Raw genomic sequence first — 18635 nt, forward strand, 5'->3', positions numbered from 1 at the left:
TTCTCCAACCTCGATTAGCTTAAGCGTGACGAGACATCATTTTCCTCCTTCGTTATAATTTGTTTTTTTTTTTTTTAAGTCTGACTCGCGATAAAGTGTCGGTAAGTTAAATTTCCAATTGTGTTTCCTCTTGCGAATGCGGAAACCCAAAACAATTTATTGCGGAAAAATTCCAAGTCTCCGAAAAGAGTCTTTCCAAGGAGCAATCGAAAGTGACGGATTCCCGAGAGAACTCTATCCCGCTGATCCCGTGTATATCCGGCGGAGATGCGGCCTGATGCGGCCCATCGCGTCCGCGGGACTTGTCTTGCCCCCCATGCCTATTGTTTCACGGCGCATCACCGCGGGGTCCGTGCGTTTCTTGCGGAGGTAAAGGCGAAGGACGAAGGGGCGAAGGAGGCGTCGGCGGTGACGGCGAGGTACCACGGTCGTCTCTGAGAGGGTAGTGGGAACGAATATCGCTCGCACGCATGCGCGGTACGGTCTGCGATCTCTTCGAGCCGGCGGCCGCTCCGGCTGGCCTCAGTTGCCCGCGACATTCTGTCCGCGATACGATTCGACGTGACATACTGTGTCTTCCTCCTCGCAAACGGACACGCGCGGACGGTGTTGAAATTGTGAATTGCAAAGCGAAAACCACACTCGAAAGGGAAAAAAAAACCATCGCACGAACGACGAGCGAGCGAGCGAAAAGAGATAATTCGTCGCGCGCGGTGACGTTATCAGGTCGTTGAATAACCCGCACGGAGGACAAGTGTGAAACGAGCGCGCTCCAACTCGCGCTGATAACCGGTCGCGAACTTGCGGAAAAAGTTACCGGATCGACGTGCTAAGTGATTCGAATGACCTCTGGTTAGTTAGCGTGAACGTTCGGTTTTTGAAAAAAAAAAAAAACAAAGTCTACATTTTTATTTTAGGTCGTCATTGATTTGCGGAATACGCAGCGGTGTAGCACGCGAAATGGCGCTGACTTGAGACGTTTTTCTCACGCAATATCTTCTCACACAACGTGACTACGGTATTACTAGTGTTAGTTGCTTTTTGGAACCGAAGGGAATCGCTAGGGTCGAGTTTCTTTCCTAGGGTCGTCACGTGGCTGTTGCAATCCAACCGCAACTTTGCGATTTCACGTCGGGAGGCAAATCGCTCGCCCAGAATTCCGAATTTTCTCATCGAACCGATCAGCGAGCGTAATCGGAAAGGGTTTTCGAAGGGTGCGGCGCGCCGCAGTGCGCCGTCTCGCCTCGATCGTGGAATGATCGACGTGGTGTCGATCATCGTTGCGAGTGCTTCCGCTCGACATTACAGCCGACTCGATGCGCCGCTAAGGGCCGCGATTGGCGAGGTATCGAGAGGCAACCCCGACAGGTGCTAGCCGCGCGAAAGCCGCGGTCACGTGGCGCGTGATGATGTAAGGTGTCTGAAGAGAAGACGACGGTGCGTTTTGCGGAGACGAAATGACGCGCGACAGGAAATTGCTGTTGCTGCTGGGCCTGCTGATGGCTTACGGCCTCTTCGTGGCTGAGTGCCGGTATCATCAGCACGAGGACGCGGCGACGACCGAGACGAGACATCGTCACAGGCACAAGCACGAGTCCTCGTCGAGCCGAAGGAGTCATCACGAGATCGACAGGCGAGGCTGGAAGGAACTCGAGGACTACGACGCGGAGTACGACGCGGACTCCGACGAACCGAGCCCGATCGACGAGGACGATTACGACGCGCAATCATACTACAATCATCCGAGATCGCATCATCGATCCGCGCAGAGAAGTTATCACAGTCGAACGTTCGAGCCGCGCTACCCGCCCAGGTATCACGTCGGTGGCGATTATCACGCCAGAGGCTTGTACGACGAGGATAACAACGACAGGCGCAGGATACAACCATCGCGATACAACGCAAAGAATCATCGTTACGGAGGCAGAACTTATTACAGGCCCGCGTATTCGCGCAATCGCGAGGTGTCGTCCGACTACGATTACGACGACACGCAGGAAGATTACAAGAGGCACAGGTACGAGCATAACGGCGGTACGCGCAAAAATTTTAGGCGACACGATTCGGGAAGAAACTGGAGAAACCCGATAACGAGCGGCTATCGCGGCGCGAGAAAACATCGCTTGGAAGTTGTCAATTCACGAAGCGACCCGTGGAACTCCGATTGGAGAAGAAGATCGAACTCCTCGGAGTCCAAGTATCATTTCTCAAAGAGCGACGAGTCGGAGGAGGACGAGGATTACGAGGATCACGGCGGACTGGAGGAGGACGACAGGGACGACGAGGACGAATTGTGGAAAGACGTCGAGAACGAGGAGAACGACGAGAACGAGGATGACGTCGACGACGACAACGTCGATTTCTACAAGAAGGAGACGAAACCGCTCCTGAAGACTTACGACGACATCATCAGAAGGCTCACGTCCGACGATTCGACCACCTCGAGAAGTACCGTCAAACGGGATTATCGCAATCTCGAGAGGCACGCGAGACGCGACGGTTCCAGAAATCACAAGCCGCAAAACCACTCGAGAACCAAACTGGTGGATTTGTTCAAGTTCACGAACGCGTCCCATCCCCGGCCGGGTTATTTCGTCAACAAACAGACCGCGGAAGAAAACTCGACTGACAAATTTAGCGGAGCGACCGAACGCAAATCTCACATAAAAGCGATCGGCTTGGTCAAGGGCAACGATCGGCAGGGGGCGAAGACCACGTCTAAGATGAATGATACTAAGACGAGAAGCTCTCCCGAGCAGGATTACGACGAATACCTGAATACCTCGGATAATGAGAAGGAAGACGACCTTGTCAAAGCCGGAGTCGTGGACGATTCAGACATGCAGGCGGATGTTACGAACACGGTAAGCAAACACACACGTTCGTGCGAAAACATCGTTTTCTCAACTCGCGATCTTTCATCTCTCTCGTGAAAACAAGCAACTACTTGATGTAATTCAATTAAAAATTTTATAGCAAGAAATCGGAATTTTTTTTTAAATTAACGTACAAAATTTTATTTTTCTTCAATCACCTAAATAAACGTAAAATTCGCTATTAAAAGATAAAATGTTTTTTTTCGCAACAATTTCAAGCTCGTGAAAGTTTTTGCAACTAGCGGACAGCTTGAGGTCAATACGAGCCAATGTGCTGGAGATGTACATGCACAAATATAAATCTTCCCGCAAGGAATGCGGGAGATCCGGGTTCGACTCCCGGACAGAGTGTCTTTTTCGCAATAAATTTTTTAATTTCATAAAAGGGCAAATGAATATTTCACATATACGGGATGCGCCGAGCATCCTGTGTGAATGTTCGAATTCAATTTTAATTCGATATTCCACGCGCGCGCGCGTGTGTTAATTTACACGTTTAAAACACAGGATTTTACAATCAAAAAAAAGATGGTACAAACAGCGTTCCATTACGCGCACGTTCAAGCACACAAAGAACATTTTTCATGCCACTATGCTTCAAAGAGTTACAGGAAATAAACAAATAATTAAATAACTGCACATCCGGCTCGTATTGACCTTAATATTTAATTGTAAATAATGTTTATGTGTGTAAATCAATAGACTTGTAAATTCGAATTGATTTCAATTCGAAAATTCATCTGCGATGCTTGATTTGCATCTTTGACGTGTAAAATTACAATGTTATAAATTATTAACAATATGTAAATTATTTTATTTTAAGTTTCGACAATGTTTATTATGAAAGTTACGGCACATAAAACCGCGCGCGATTACGCAATAACGAAAAACGCTCCTCTCTCAATGCAAACGAGAAATTACATCTCGATCGAGCTTACCTCCTAAAAGATTAAGATATTGAGAAATCGCATTACACTCGATGAGATACGAAGATTTGTATAATTGGATCGATCGAGAACGTGGTGTTGCATCACGATTCTCTAAAAAAAATGCGGAGAGGTGAATGCAACTCTGGTTTCTGGGAAATCGCGAAGAAAGAAAGAGAGAAAGAGAGAAAGAGAGAAGGAAAAAAGTGCTTTTCGTGCGCTTTCGATGCGATCGGCAAAAGTTGCGAGTCATAAAGTCAGTTACTGTCGAGAGAGGAGTCACCCTCACCTCCTCTCCTCGTATCGACCTTGCTTCGAAGATTAAGATCGAAAAGCCGAGAGAGCTCGCGGGCCACTTACGATCGCGCGCGAGAGCAAGAATACTACCGCGCGTTTATTCTATTCGATTGGCGTATTCCGCATCGCGCGCAAGTGCGCCGCCGCTCCATTTGCATGAAACACCCGAGGAGAAGAGCGCGCGATATCACGTGCGCGCGAAACACACAGACACTCTGAAGATCCGTAACTGTATCGAGAGAATTCTCTCTTCTCTCGCAGATATCTCTCGGCACAGATAGTCATCTCTCGCGTTCGTGCCTTCTCCCCAACAATCACACGTTTCTCGATCGCCGATTCCCATCCGAGATCGAACTCGGGATCCTACGATCGTCGCCGATTTACGGCGTTTTTTATCGCGACAATTGCAACGAGTCTCGAATTACCTCACAATTTGTGTCTTAATTCCGCAGATTACGCAATTCCGAAGTTCGCAAAACGAACGAACGAACGAAGAATCCGGCGTCACGTTTAAAAGTGGAAGATGCGCAACACAAACTTGTTGCGACGATGAGAGAGAGCCGACGATGAGAACTGCTCTCTCTCTCTCTCTCTCTCGTTTGTTTGTTTGTATTGGCGCATTCTTGTGTTCAATCTGGCAAAACTTCTCTGCCGGAATTGATTTTCGCGTGCGAAAATTCGGAATCGATCACTTCTATTCTTCACACGTGTTGGTCGACCGTGGAACGCGGACAAGAAACGGAAACCGGAGGAGAACGCGCGTTAGATTTAACCGTCGCGTTAGATTTAACTGTCATTTCATATGAAGACCAGAATCCTCTTGATCCTCGAGATCGACGTTACACGCGCTGCCGAACACGCGCGCGAGATTAACTTTCACGTGGCGCATCGGCGCTGTAGATATAGTCGCCGACTCGCCTTGAAACGTCATTTCGAATTTTGACAGCGCGCATAATACAACGATATAACACATACGAGAGACATTCGCGGATCAGCTCGCGACTGCAATCCGCCGTCGCTCTCGTCGCTCAACAATTGTGTTTTGCTCCTGTTTTTTCAAATAGTCAGAAGTTACTCGGGTCAGACACTCGATGATTTCGGGCGCGCGGGACCGATTCTTCGTAGAATTCGAAATTGATTTTCTTTCCCTTTCAGTTAACGACCGATTGATAGCAAGAGACGAAAGATATGATTATGTTTTTCTCTCTCTCTCTCTCTTTTTAGACTCTTAGAAAAATAGACGGAATGAATAAAACTAACAAAGCAAATATAATCCCTTTCACTCCCCCCAAAAAAAATATATCACCGAAACATATTACGGGATTAACAGCACACAAAAATTTATTTAACACCGTTAAAATTAAAACGCAGTTTCAATGACAAAAATAAATGATCTTTCTCCTCTCTTCTAACTTCGCTTTGATTTTCTTTCCATCTTGCTTCTTTTTTATCGCCCTTTCTGTCTCTCTCTTTCTCTGTTGGCGCATTCTAGTTGCGCAAGAATATCGGGAAATCGTCGATAATAGAGAAAATTTCTGACGTGTTCATAAAAGAGAAGTCGTGACGTTCGAAATTATTGGAGTATAAAACTTTCGATTTGTTACCGTCGATTAATCACGGACATTTAGTTGGTACGTTGCTCTCGCTATCGAAGATTAATGAAATTTTCTCCGTTATATAGTTAATCCGATCGCGGTTATTTTTATCGGTCCGCGTTGCCAAGCTCGTTCTTCAAGATTCTAAGTACCACCAGCTTCTCGGAACTTTTGGACGCGCTCTGTCGTGAACACTCGGCTCGTTATTAACGAGCGACGGTGTACGCGGCGGTATACGTCAGTGGTTCCTCTCACCTAACAGGGCCAAGATTAGATTGACCTTGGCAATGCGCGGCTGGTCGCCGGCGCATCGTTTTATTCGCGTCAAAAACTCAAACCGACGTGCGTTTACGAAAGAGATACAAAGAGAGAGAGAGAGAGAGAGAGAGAGAGAGAGAGAGAGAGAGAGAGAGAGAGAGAAAGTAACTCCTCGAAAATTGCTGCTCGCTAAGCGCCACAGACCTCGTGATCGCGCTTATCGTCGTCGGCGGAAGGTCGGAGGACTTTATTTCTGGAACGCGAACCGCCAGAAGAAAATGTTTTCGAATGATCTGGCAAACAGCCTCATCGTTATGTCGACGAGAGGAAGAAAGTAAGAGCGTGCGTAAGATACGCGTCGCAAAAAAAAAAAAAAAAAAAAAAAAATCACGGACGTGTTCAAAAAAAAAAAAAAAAAAAAAATCTGTTGCGCCAAAACGCCGCGGGCGCGGAACAAAAGGGACTTGACTCGTTACTTCGGTAAAGTCTTTGGTAGAAAACAAACTCTGTCTACGTCCCTACGTGTCCCGGCGCCAAACGATGCCGGCGCATGCACGGCCTTAATTTCGCGGTAGCTCGCAGCGACGGCGAGTCTCTCCTCTCTCGGACGAGCAAAACGACGAGCACGTCCGCTGCGCGGCGGCTGTCGTCGCGGCGATCGTGCGCGCTTTTGCCTTTTTTGCGCCAATTTACAAAGGTAAACCCGCCACGTTCCATCGACAATTTACCTCCGCATGCCGGCAGGCCGGCCGGAGCGGAGAATTGCCCCTTCCTCCCCCCGTCTCCTCCCGCGCCAAGGTAATTGAGCAATTCCGCCGCGCGCACGGTTGCGCGCGCGCGCGCGCGCGTCTTGTGCATTTTCCGCCGTGAATTTACGTGCGCCGATGCCGAACGATCAAAGGAAGGCTATCGCGCGGCGACGACGACGACGACGACGACAACGATGACCTCTCGCGCGCCCTTACATCTGGACGTTTTGTCGCGGTCGAATCTCGCGATAACGCGCTGTTCTGAATTCGACGCGTAAATTCCAACGAACACGAATTTACGCGCCTAGTAACATTTCAACGCTCCGAAGTGCCAGGCGCATTTCGAGCGCGATTCCTGCGGGGCCTAATCAAGATCGTTTCTATTCGAGCAAATAAAAACGTCATCCAGAAATGAAGTGACGAGGTCTCCTGCAAAAAGTCATGTCTGGGGGGTGAGGCGGCACTCAAAGTGTCAAATCAGAGCGACGCATCGCACACGCGCGCATAGTGAAACTTGAAAGGAGCTTAATTGCGTATTCTGTTCTGGTTACCGCGAATCTTTAACAAGAGCCCGCCCAACTAGCGCGACTTGTGCGAAACCGACTAGCGTTTAATCCTATCAGCGTTGGATCTCCCCGAAAGAGAGATAAACAAATCCGAACGGTCGTGAACAAACGCGAAATGATGTACTTTCGACCCGAGACAAACGTTGCTGAAAGTGAAAGCGCAAATGAAACGTTGCTACGCATCGCAAAAAATATGTATCTAGGTTTTTTTTTTTTTTTGTCTTATGACATCGGTATTATTCTATGGTTTCTCAACCCTTTCGCGCGCGTCTGAAAACACGCGATCGCTGCGGACGGAGCGTGTCGCTGACAACTCGACACCTACACCAAGTGCTAACGACAACGCACGGTTGCGTTTTCTGTTCTATAAACAGAAACATAAAATGAAATAAAATACATTATGTCTAGTATGGGCGTGTGCGCTTTTTTTGTGTGCACGTGAGCGTTCATTTGTCGGAAGGCGAGTGTGTATACACGGCTCTTTGTATCCGAGTGTCTCTATTCTTCGACGTGCGGTACGTATATACGCTCTTCGGAGCGAAAAGGTTAATCATTTTATGTTTCACACAAAAGAATCGATGCAGTTTCACACGTTACGGTACTACTCGTTTAGCTTCCGCGCGATCGGCAAGGAAGATCCAGCGGTACATGGCCGGAGGATATTGTTGGTCCCAACGTGGAAACAACTTCGTCGCGCAAATTTAATTCGCGAGGGATTAAATCCGCATCCGGGTTGAGAACGTGCGCGCGCGGCATCTTGACACGCGTTGCGCGCGCGCGTTCATCGACACGCGCGACTCATCCTCGTGTTTCGCTCGACGCATCGAATGAAATCCATCCGTCAGATACAACGAGTTCTTCAAGGAAGAGGCTGTGTGTAGGAGAGCCCGATTCATCTCTCTCGCCCTCCGTAAACAACCCGATAGGCGCTTCGCGGAAGCGCTGTTTACACGAACTCTCGACGTTTTCCCTGCTTCGATTCAATTCTCGCGCCCCTCCGCATATCCTCGTCTCGCATTTCACGCGCGCTCGCTTCTTCTTTTCTTCTCGAGCGCGTTTCGCCGAAATCGAACTCGCCGCGAGAGAGTTGCGGCGTCGAAGGAACGAACGACTTTGCCACCTGACCGCGGCGAGGAGCGTTCATAAATTCGTCGTAAAGCTCATCGCGGAAGCTCGTTACCACGGCGGCGGCGGCGGCGGCGGCGGCGGTAAAACGCTCGCGAGAGAATCGGATTTACGGGCGACGCGTAAACGCGCAACGAGGTATGAATTAAGATAACGCGTAGTTTGCGGGCCTCTCGCCCGTTCGTGCAAATCTCTCTCTCGTCGGATTTTCGGGACGGTCGTAAAACGCCGTGTGGCGGCTATTTTCGCGAGCGAATAAATCGCATCGATGTCGCGCGAAGCGACGATGAATATGTAAATCGACGTGTTTAAGAACGTCGTTCGAGAACGCGCGGATTTAGCGCGCGCGATGAATCATTGAATTCCGTCGGCGAGATTGCAAGATTTGTTTTTCTTATCTTACACCCGCGCGGCTTAACCAAAGCACATATTTAAATAATTCGACTTTGATAAATAATCGCGGGTATTTTAAATCCTTCGTGTATTTTATCGATCGCGTCATCTCTCTCTCGTGCGAGTGAGTAAGCGCGTATTCTTTCTTTGTTTCTGCAAATACTTTACAGTTAAAGATGACGGATAAAATGATAAGAAAATGGGGGAGGAAAAATGCGCGCTGACCGACATTGGTGACACGCGTTTAAAGATCGTCGGACCACTGACTCGCCGAGACGATGAATCACCATCGTCGTTGTCGTCGTCGTCGTCGTCGTCGTCGTCGTCGTCGTCGTCGTCGTTGTTGTCTGCTTCGACGCGTAACCGCATGCACCGAGTGCACGCACTTAATTGGTGAATCGGGACCGTAAATTCTGACAAAATTAAACTCTATCTGCTTTCACCAATCAGAACACATCTGCGAACTATATTTGGTTCGAGCGATTATTTCTCTAATTTGAAATTTCGCCGTCGAAACAAACACAAATTAGTTGCGCGACGTGTTCCGAAAATTGTCCGACGTGTTGTGTGTTTCGTAAATCACGTCGGAAGTTTGTACAAACCTCCACCGCACATGTTACACCGTTCTTGATTGATCGCACGCGTGTATATCTTCCATACGTGTTGTCTGATAAAACTACGTGGAGAAACAAATGAAAAAAAAAAAAAAAAAAAAAAAAAATGAGGAAGCAATTCGAAGCACGCGACGACTATTATTAAAACGCGTTTCTGAGATTAATTATAGATCGGTGACCTCTTCCGGCAGGATAGACGGGCGCGGTTTATTCAGACGGGAAGTACACGGTTAAGTGCACGGCGGGGTTTATGAAGGATTCTTCGAGCCGCGCGAAAACTCGCGTAGTTCGGATGTCTCTCTCTCTCTCTCTGTCTCTTTCTCACTGTCTCTCGAAAGAGACGGTATTTTAAGACCCTGGCACTTGCGTTACATCAATTCGCGACGTGCAGCTATGCCATTAGTCTCCTTCATTGAGCACTTGTAAAGTGATCTCTCAAAGAAGCTCGGAAAATCGAGCAGAAGAATTGCACCGAGGAAGGATCAAAGGAAAACGGTCAAGTACGAGCGAAAAATGTTCCGCGCGCGATGAAAAACGATTTCCAAATAAAATTTTCCCTTTGCATTATCTTCGAGGAAATCGAAGATAAAAAAAAAGAATATCTCCGGAGAGGGGGCGGGTCGCGCGCTTCTGAAATTCTTCTCGAGAAGAGAGAAGATTTCTCGAGATAACGCGCGCCGAAAATAAAACGACCGACTCTATTTAAACTAGCGCGCGCGCGCGCGCACACATCTCCCGACACAATGGGTATCTCTGGGCGAGATACGCACACAATCCGAAATATAATAATATCCTCCTCTGACCATCACGCCTATAGCCGCGGTGATTTATTACGATAACCTGAATCGTTGCCGAATCTTATAAATAGAAACTTTGTCCACTTTGTTGCTAAACAGCGGGCTCGAGTCCAGTTCTCGGTTTGTGCGTTCGCACGGGGAAAAATATGCTCGTGACTTTAAGAAACCAGGAAAGTCGAAGCGCAAACCTGATCAGTTTTTTTTTGTTCTCGTCGCACATTCCTCGAAAATCTCCTCGCGCGGGACTGATTCAGAACAGAAAATCTAGAAACGCGCGCGCGCAGTAGACGGAAATGTCTATATATGGTTTATTAATAGCGATTTGGTTTTGGCTCGAACGCACGACGCGTTTACGATATTTGCGAAAAATCTTTGCAACTCGCGCGAGCAACAACACGAGACCCGCCGTTACCGCGCGGCGCAAACGACGGGTTTTGTTGATATTTCGATTCGCACATTTTATTATTAGTCGCGAATCAGAGCGGGACCGGTTGTGGTCCCGTCGTTTTTGTGGTCTCTGTAATAATTCAACGGTGTGGAAAATTTGCGCTCTCGCTTCGTTCCCGGAAATTATTGCGAGAGACTTGCAATCGCCACATCGGAGATATGACTCACGATTTTCGGCAGTTTCTTCTTCATTTCGGCTCGCGGAACACTTGCCCCGCAAGAACTCGAGAGAGAGATAGAGACTCGAGTGGATGCAGACTAATTAATTCCGAGAAGCGCGTCTGCGGAATTGTGCGACGTGGATATTTGAGGTTACGCGCATCCGTCTGGATTTTTACGTCACAATCTCTCTGGCCGCCCTCCAAGATCAAATACAATCTGAAATGTTCATTAAAGCCCTTAGTGCTGTCTTGCACTCTCTCTCTCTCTCTCGGGTTTTATTTTCGGCGCGTGTATTATCCGTAAGATCCGAGAGAGATTCAGAGGTTCTGCGCTCGCTCGTCCGGAAACTCTTTATCTCGCGCTTCTGTAAAACAAACTGACAGCCGGTAATTATATGACGGCGCGTTAGATCCTATTTGATCGAATAGGTCTTCCGAGTTTGGTTCAAGGTCAACGTGCGGGAAAAAAGTAGAGACACCGATAACTTTCACGCCGCCGGCCAGTAATTAGAAAGTTATAATATCCGCGTGACGCGCTGTTCGGAAACGTAAACTAATAAAGCGTCGTGCCAGGCTTGATATCTCGCTGACGGATAATCGTCGTCGATTATTATGTCAGAAACATACGCTCGTCGTAAATCCGTTCTGACGTTATCTTTCGCTTATTTATTTATTTATTTATTTTTTCTGTTTTTCCTTTTGTGACGTGCGCGAAACGACAGCTTTTCTGGCGATTTCCCAAACGTGCGAGATTGGTTCCGTCTTCCTGCGACCAGGTGTAATACGTCGGTCGTATTTTGGCGAACGTCCAGGTCAGGCCGAGTTTTGGATCTCGCGAGTTGTACCAATCTCGCGAGATAGTTTCCGGGTGGGAAAGAGAGAGAGAAAACGTATATCGATCGTTATTCATCGCGAGGCGATACGATCGATTCGGGATGCGAGACGCGCGCTCTCTCGAAACGAGGTACCGTCGAATTTTCACAAGCTATGAGGTTTTAGGTCAAAGCGAGCTCACATTTGGAGAACTTCCAAACATCAGGCGCGCGCGCGCGCGCACGTATCCGACGAACGCGAGTTGCATCGTAATCCAAAAATATTTCCCCCGGAGCGGGTCGTAACTAAACCGATGTCGTATATCCGCGCGCGTATCTCAAAGTGAATTCAACCGCCGTCGAATTAACGAGTCCAAGCAGCCGTGACTCCGCGCGCTTAGCGAACGTGCATCTTTGTCAACCGTCATTATCACGCGAGAAATTATTCTCTCTGCCATATATATATATATATATTTGCGAAATTGCGCGTTGCTAATTGATAAAATTTCACGGACGGATCAGATCATTATTGTGATGTGTTACATTTCACGCGTTAAATTCTCCTTGATCCCAACAATCGCGATTCGTAATCAATATTTTCGACGCGCAATTTTCGGGGCGTGAGACTTTCCTGGGACCGGCAATCAGAACCGGTCATCGGCAAGTTAATTTTGTTTACACTAACGATGAAGCGATCGTAGCGCGAATCGTGCCACACCTCGCTTTCCATTAGACCCTTCGGAGACCCTTCGGAGAAAAGGAGAGGCAATTTCGAGCGTCGCTCGAGACGCGCGCGCGATCGGTTTAAATAACACGTTACCACCTTTCGATTCGAGTTAACGCGCACAAGGGATGAAGCCATTATGAAAAAAAGTCCCCCCCCGGATGATGTGGGATCCTGTTTGCCTTGCGAGTAATGGAGCGCGTGTGCGCGCGCTGGTGGAAGGTCTTAATAAAGTTTATTTTATCGTTATTACGTTACTTCGTTAAGTTCCGTCGCGTATGTGGATATTGCTTGTGTATTTTTCTTTCGGCTTTATCTCGCTCGTTTTTTTTTTGTAATTATTTATTATCAAGTCGTCTTTGCTCTGATCAACTTGGAGAAAATCACACACGCGTAACCGACATCAATACGAAGATCTTATCGGTAACGTAGACTGTCGCGAAGTCGCATTATGCAATAGTTTCTTTTTACAATTAAATATCAAGATCGATACGAGTAGATTAGATTGAATTGATTTATTGCGTTTCCCTAAGAGTTACAATTTTTAATTACACACCAAACTATTACCAAGAGATTAAATAAATGCATGTATAATTGCACGTACGTCCAATACGTTGAATGTGCAATTACATATTCATTTATTGTTTCCTTAAACGTGTAAATTAATTATACACGTGGAAATTGGAATTAAATTTAATTCGAAAATTCACACATAAGATGCTTAGTTCGCATCTCATGTATGAAATGTGATTATTTATTCCTTCCCCAATGGAAAATATCTATTGCAAAAAAGTGTTTTTCAAACAACAAATTTTAAGCTCGTAAAAGTTGACAGCTAGTTAGTTTATACATAGAAGGTCAATATGAAAACTAATCGTGCTGATATACGTGCAAATATATTTTCAAACGTTTAAGTTAACACACTTGGAAATTCGTATCTGATATCAATTCGAGAATTCGTCCGAGATATTTAATTTGCATCTTCAATATGTACATTAATTACATTTTACTAATTTTATACGTTCGTTTTTTTCTTCTATAAAAAGAATGATATTTTTTTCCGTTTAAAAAGGAGGTCGTTGCTAGCCAACACGCTGGATGCATTTTTGGAAATATATGTTTTTTTTAAACGTGTAAAGTGACACGTATGGAAATTTGTGTCAAAATTCAGAAATTTATCTGAGATGCTTGATTTGCAAATCTCTCAGTATGTAAATTAGTTATTTTACCGATTTTGTACGTTCATTTTTCTTCTATAAAAAAATCTGTAAAAAATACTATTTCTGTCTCAACTAAGGATCGATACATGTGCAAATATATATTTGTATTGAACGTATAAATTGATACGTTGGGAAATTCGAGTTAAATTCAATTCAAAAATTCATGTAAGATGTTTGATTTGCATTTTACGTATGTATGAAATATTCTATTTTACTATCCTGTAAAATTTATTTGCATTTCACATATGTATAAAATATTCTATTATATATGTATAAAATATTCTATTTTACTATCCTGTAAAATTTAAAAAAATTATTTGCGAAAAGACCGAAAAATCGAAACCTGGACTTTCCGCGCAATCGCTTTATCAATTCGACCGCAAAAGCGCTAGGGGTAAATCTTTCGCAATGTTAATAATGACTTTTAGATACTTTTTTGTTTTTATTACGCTCGCGGCTCTGTCTTTATAGCAGTTAATGCAAAAGTTATAACGAGAGTTCTGCACGAGTTCGGTAATGGCAGAACGAGGAGCTTCACTTGGTTGCAAAGTGCATCCTCGGCGAACTCCATCGAGATGCAAAACGCGCAGATCAATGGGATACGTTCCCAAAGCGAAAGGAAAGAGCAGGTAGGAGTGATCTTCAAAGAAAGAATACATTCGCCCACGCATAAAGCCAGCGAGACTGCGTGCCATTCTGCGGGCCATTTGGTGCGGCCTCGTGCGATCTCGCAAGGGATTAAATGTCCCCCATACAATTTGGAGAAAGGACGGTTTATGAAGTGCACGAAACACTTTCTCGGATCGAGATCGAGAGACGACTGTCTAACGATCGATTTCCGCTTCTCGTTCGGCGGAATACGAGAAGTTTCTGTGCGCGCCCGCGCCGAAATTCTCATGGCACTCACGTTTTAATGCCGACCACGTGAGACGGCACACGTTCGGCGGATAGCGGCGTTAACAAAAAAAAAAACACGACCATAAAAGGCAAATACCCACGAAAATTCCGTCGCGGCTCCCGTGTGCGACGGCATCATCTTGGCTTAACGCCCGACGAATTGGAAATTTAATCAATGGAATGGCATGTAATATTCATAAGCGGGACGACAACGACGCCCCGCTGCGACTTCACGAATCATTGATCTATATGATACGACGTGCTCTGTTTCTAAGTTTGTAGCCTGAATCAACGATAACACTCGAATGGCTAGTGGTCTTCACAAGAAGATCACATTCGAAAGAGAATAGGTTACTAATAAAAATAATAATAACTTTACCAAGACGCGAAATTAAATACAGATTTGTAAGCGATTTATTTATTTATTTATTGCAAATTTCAAGCTTATATAAATATAAAAGCTATAAAATTTATTATTGTACGATCCTCCTTACTCGGAATTAAATTGTTTAAATAAAAGAAATTGTTGATGTGATTAAATTATAAGTTTAATTAATTAGAATATATACACACGCGGAAACTTATACACTCTTCGTAATTTGTCAGCGATGCTAACGTCTATATTTCTATTTGCTCCTCGGCGTTATATCTTTTGATTGTTTTCTTGTTTTGCCGTTTGAATTCGACCTATCGACAAAGTCAAATCAATATAACCGAGAAAAAGACATAAAATACAATTTATCTCTAGGTCGCACAATATATATACCCCATCTCGAGGTACGAAAATTTCTCAAACAACGTTCAAAAATATGATATAGCTAAGATATACGAGTTTCCGTATTATTATTGTTGTTATTTCAGCCTGAATGCAAGTATTTAATTGCTCGATTCCGTTGTTTTTCTCGATTTTATTTTCATAGAAAATATTTTGCAACGAACATATACGATACGATGCAATTGGAAAAACAATAATGGCAACAATATTATGACGCGATCGGCGATGTGTTGACGGAAATTGATTGCCGATTTGCACAGACGGACACACGCGGTGTGTGTTATAACAAAAGACACTCCTCGCTTTATCTCTCTCATCGTCATTCATAAAAGCCGACGTTTCACAATCAGCGAAGGAGATTACGAAATCGCGCGCGCGCGCGCGCGAGACGAGAAACGACGTGCTTCGCGCGTTTAGCGAGTAGAATTCTGGCGCCGAGATCCGCGATACGAGCATCGGTGTCGCGAGCAAAGAGCGAGATATATCGCGACGACTCATTACCCGGCAGGAATTCCCGCAATGACGAGAGGGAAGGAAAGGACAATCGGTGGCCGTGGAGACTCCTTAATGAACACCGTCTGGCGAGTGAGCAGCGATAATCACTCATTAAGCCGCCGGCGGTACGCCGTTTCCCCGTCGTCCCGTCCCGACGTTTACGTCGTAAAATTCACTTTTGATTCGTTTTACGGCCATTCCAGTTATACGCACCGGCGGTGCGTGTTTACTTTATATATCGCGCGTACATCAACTCTCCTTTTCCCGTCGGGGTTGCGCGCCGTCTTGTTGCCGTGTGTGTACACCGGCGAACGGAGATATAATTAACTTTGTCATTATATCTGGAAAACCGCGAGGCGAAGGGATATATATAACAATCTCCCGTAATTGTAATCGCGCGATAAAATGCGCGCGTTGAGAATCAGAGAATCTCGATTCTCGCGATTTGTCTCAACGGGAGTTTGTTGCAACGCCGATTGGTTTATTTGTGTCGCAACTTTTCAACAATTCGAGATTACGTGGTGATGTAATTTTGAAAAAAAAAAAAAAAAAACGTGTGCGAAAATATTTTATATTTTGTAACGTGCGACGGCACGTGTGCGCAGTGTTGCGGCGCGAAAACACAATCTCTCGGAAAATAGTCACGCAATGCGTTTTCGAACGAACGTTTTGCGCTGTAATCGCGAGATTACGTTTTTTTTTTTTTTTTTTACGCGATCCGTTCTCGAGATTCCACCGAGAAACAGAAGAAGAGAGAACAGGCGCACAGCCGCAATTTGTTAATCAGACGGATCAGAGGTCTCGAGTCCCATTAAGCGTCCCCGCAATTAGTTACAACAAGCCATCATGTAGTGATACGCGCCCGGCGAGTATACAAAGCGCGATCAATTATAACCGCGACTTGTTACGTAATTTAGCCCGATGACCACGTAAAATCTCGCGCGCGGTTATTAATGTACCGCTACGCTAATGCTTTAATACGCTAACAATCGACACACCCACGTCTTCTCACCCATGGCGCGTTCTCACATCTCTCGAGGGATGTAATAAATTTAAATAAAACTTTCCCACGCGCATTCCGTCGATTAATCTCGCACGATTTATTTTTCACGCTCACAGAAAAAATCTCACAGATTTGATTGTCGAAATTAATTCCCCGATTGTGAAAACAATTTTATCTCTGTTCTCCGTGCGCGAGCGTTCGCTCGAGAGCCGCGAACGCGATCTTGGGTGGCCCGCGTAACAAAAATGCACTCGAGTCACGAAAACCCGCGCGCACAAGCCATAAAGGAGCTTTATGGTCGCGGCACGACCATGCGAGACGCTCGTTTCGGCGGTTTTGACCGTAAAATGAATCGCTCAATTCGCCCTAATTTGTCCCGATAAGGAGATGCCGCGCCACAGTCGCTCGGCCGACTCGCGGTTATGACTCGCCAGGTTCGTTTATTACGCGCTCTACAATTTTAGTTACAATTTGCTCGGCGAAATTAGACTTCTTTTTCGCTAACTGTGTGTGTGTGTGTGTGTTAGTTGCGCGTAAATAACGTTGCTTAAATGACGCTCTAAAGACGAAATGAACGGATTGACCTCAGGGAACGCGCAGAGAGGAAACGCAGCTCGACGTACGGGCCGCCATATCGGATGATATTTCTACTCACACGTGAATTTGAAGAGCCGTTCTCTCAAAGAGAACCGTAAAAGCGAACCTGTGATCATAAAATTAGTGCGTGTAATTCGCTCTTGAGATATCGCTCGCGACATCGTAAAACCTCGAGAAAAACTTCTCCAACGAACATAGTTCAGACTTGGGCGTGGGTGTCGGTTTAGTTGAAACTTTTACGATCGCTCTCATTGGTTTTTGTTTTAACCGCGCGCGGATCATCCCATCGAGGGAGAGGAGGCTTGCTGCCAACTTGCGCCCCACCGCCAATGCGCGCTCGTGAGAAGTTACGGGCCGGTGACATAAATATCACATCCCATCGCTCACTCGCGATTAAGTGGCTTTTTTTTTTCTGAATAACGATTGTGCCATCTCCCGAGGATGTGATAATTACGCTGAGCGCGCACAGATCTCGCTTGCGCAACCGGCCAAGGAGAACCTCGCGCCGTAGTATAAGTAAGCAGCAGACGCCGTCGAGGTTATCTCTCAATACTTTCGACGCGCGGTAACAGAGAAAAGATATACGACGAGCAATTAAAACTTCACTCGCGCGGCGCGAAAAGCGCGATCTAATCGCGCGACTTCGTCGCGTTCGTAACTTCCGTACAACACGACAACCGGGACGAGAAAGAAGTTTTGGCCGCGACGTCTCGTCTCTTCTTCGCAGATGAAAGAGACGAGTCGTCGCTCACTCACCCAATTTACGGCGCGCGTTGCGGAAAAGCTGGGTTTTAATACGCGCGAAAACGCCGCGCCGCGCGTTGCTCGTAAAGTATGATTTATTCCGCTCGCTCACCGCGCCGCGTCCACGTCGCCGGTAATTATCCCGAATAACCCGCGATATATATAAGCCAATTTATCCGCGCGCGACCGCTGAGAAACGCGCGCGCGCGCGCGCGCGAGACTACTTTGCGCGCTTGATTAGCCGCGCTTGTCACTGTTTAACGCGAGCAATTTGTAATAATTATGCCGTTTCGGTCGAATCGAGCGGCAGCGCGCTCCGATAAGAAACCGCGCGAGCGTTCGTTAAAAGCGAAAAAAAATCTCGCGTATCTCGCTGAGAGATGAGTTTGCGCGTTTTATCTAAAAAAAAAAGAAAAAAAAACAATTCGCGATTGTTCGTCAACGACGAACCAGAGTTTACTCAATTACAACTCAAGGTTGTTCTCCTCTGGTCCGGGATATAAATCACTTTCGTGTGTTTAGCTTTCTCGAACGAAATGTGGTTTCTCCTCCAAAAAATTGTTT

General features: G+C 46.1%; 1 protein-coding gene across 2 annotated transcripts in view; it reads left to right on the forward strand.

The window, feature by feature from the left end:
* Positions 1-539: 539 nt before the first annotated feature.
* The window catches only part of LOC109853621, a 96526-nt gene continuing 78430 nt past the window's right edge, over positions 540-18635 (forward strand). Inside the window, exons 1-2 of one of the 2 annotated variants that reach the window (XM_020425918.1) lie at positions 540-852; positions 918-2864. In XM_020425918.1, coding sequence (XP_020281507.1) covers positions 1458-2864 — 1407 coding nt within the window. In that variant the 5' untranslated portion in view covers positions 540-852; positions 918-1457. Of the gene's footprint in view, positions 2865-18635 lie in introns of both variants that reach the window. The other variant, XM_020425917.1, reaches the window with a different exon arrangement.

The sequence above is a fragment of the Pseudomyrmex gracilis genome, unplaced genomic scaffold, assembly GCF_002006095.1.
Source record: "Pseudomyrmex gracilis isolate BER0280 unplaced genomic scaffold, ASM200609v1 scaffold_51, whole genome shotgun sequence".
Classification (NCBI taxonomy): domain Eukaryota; kingdom Metazoa; phylum Arthropoda; class Insecta; order Hymenoptera; family Formicidae; genus Pseudomyrmex; species Pseudomyrmex gracilis.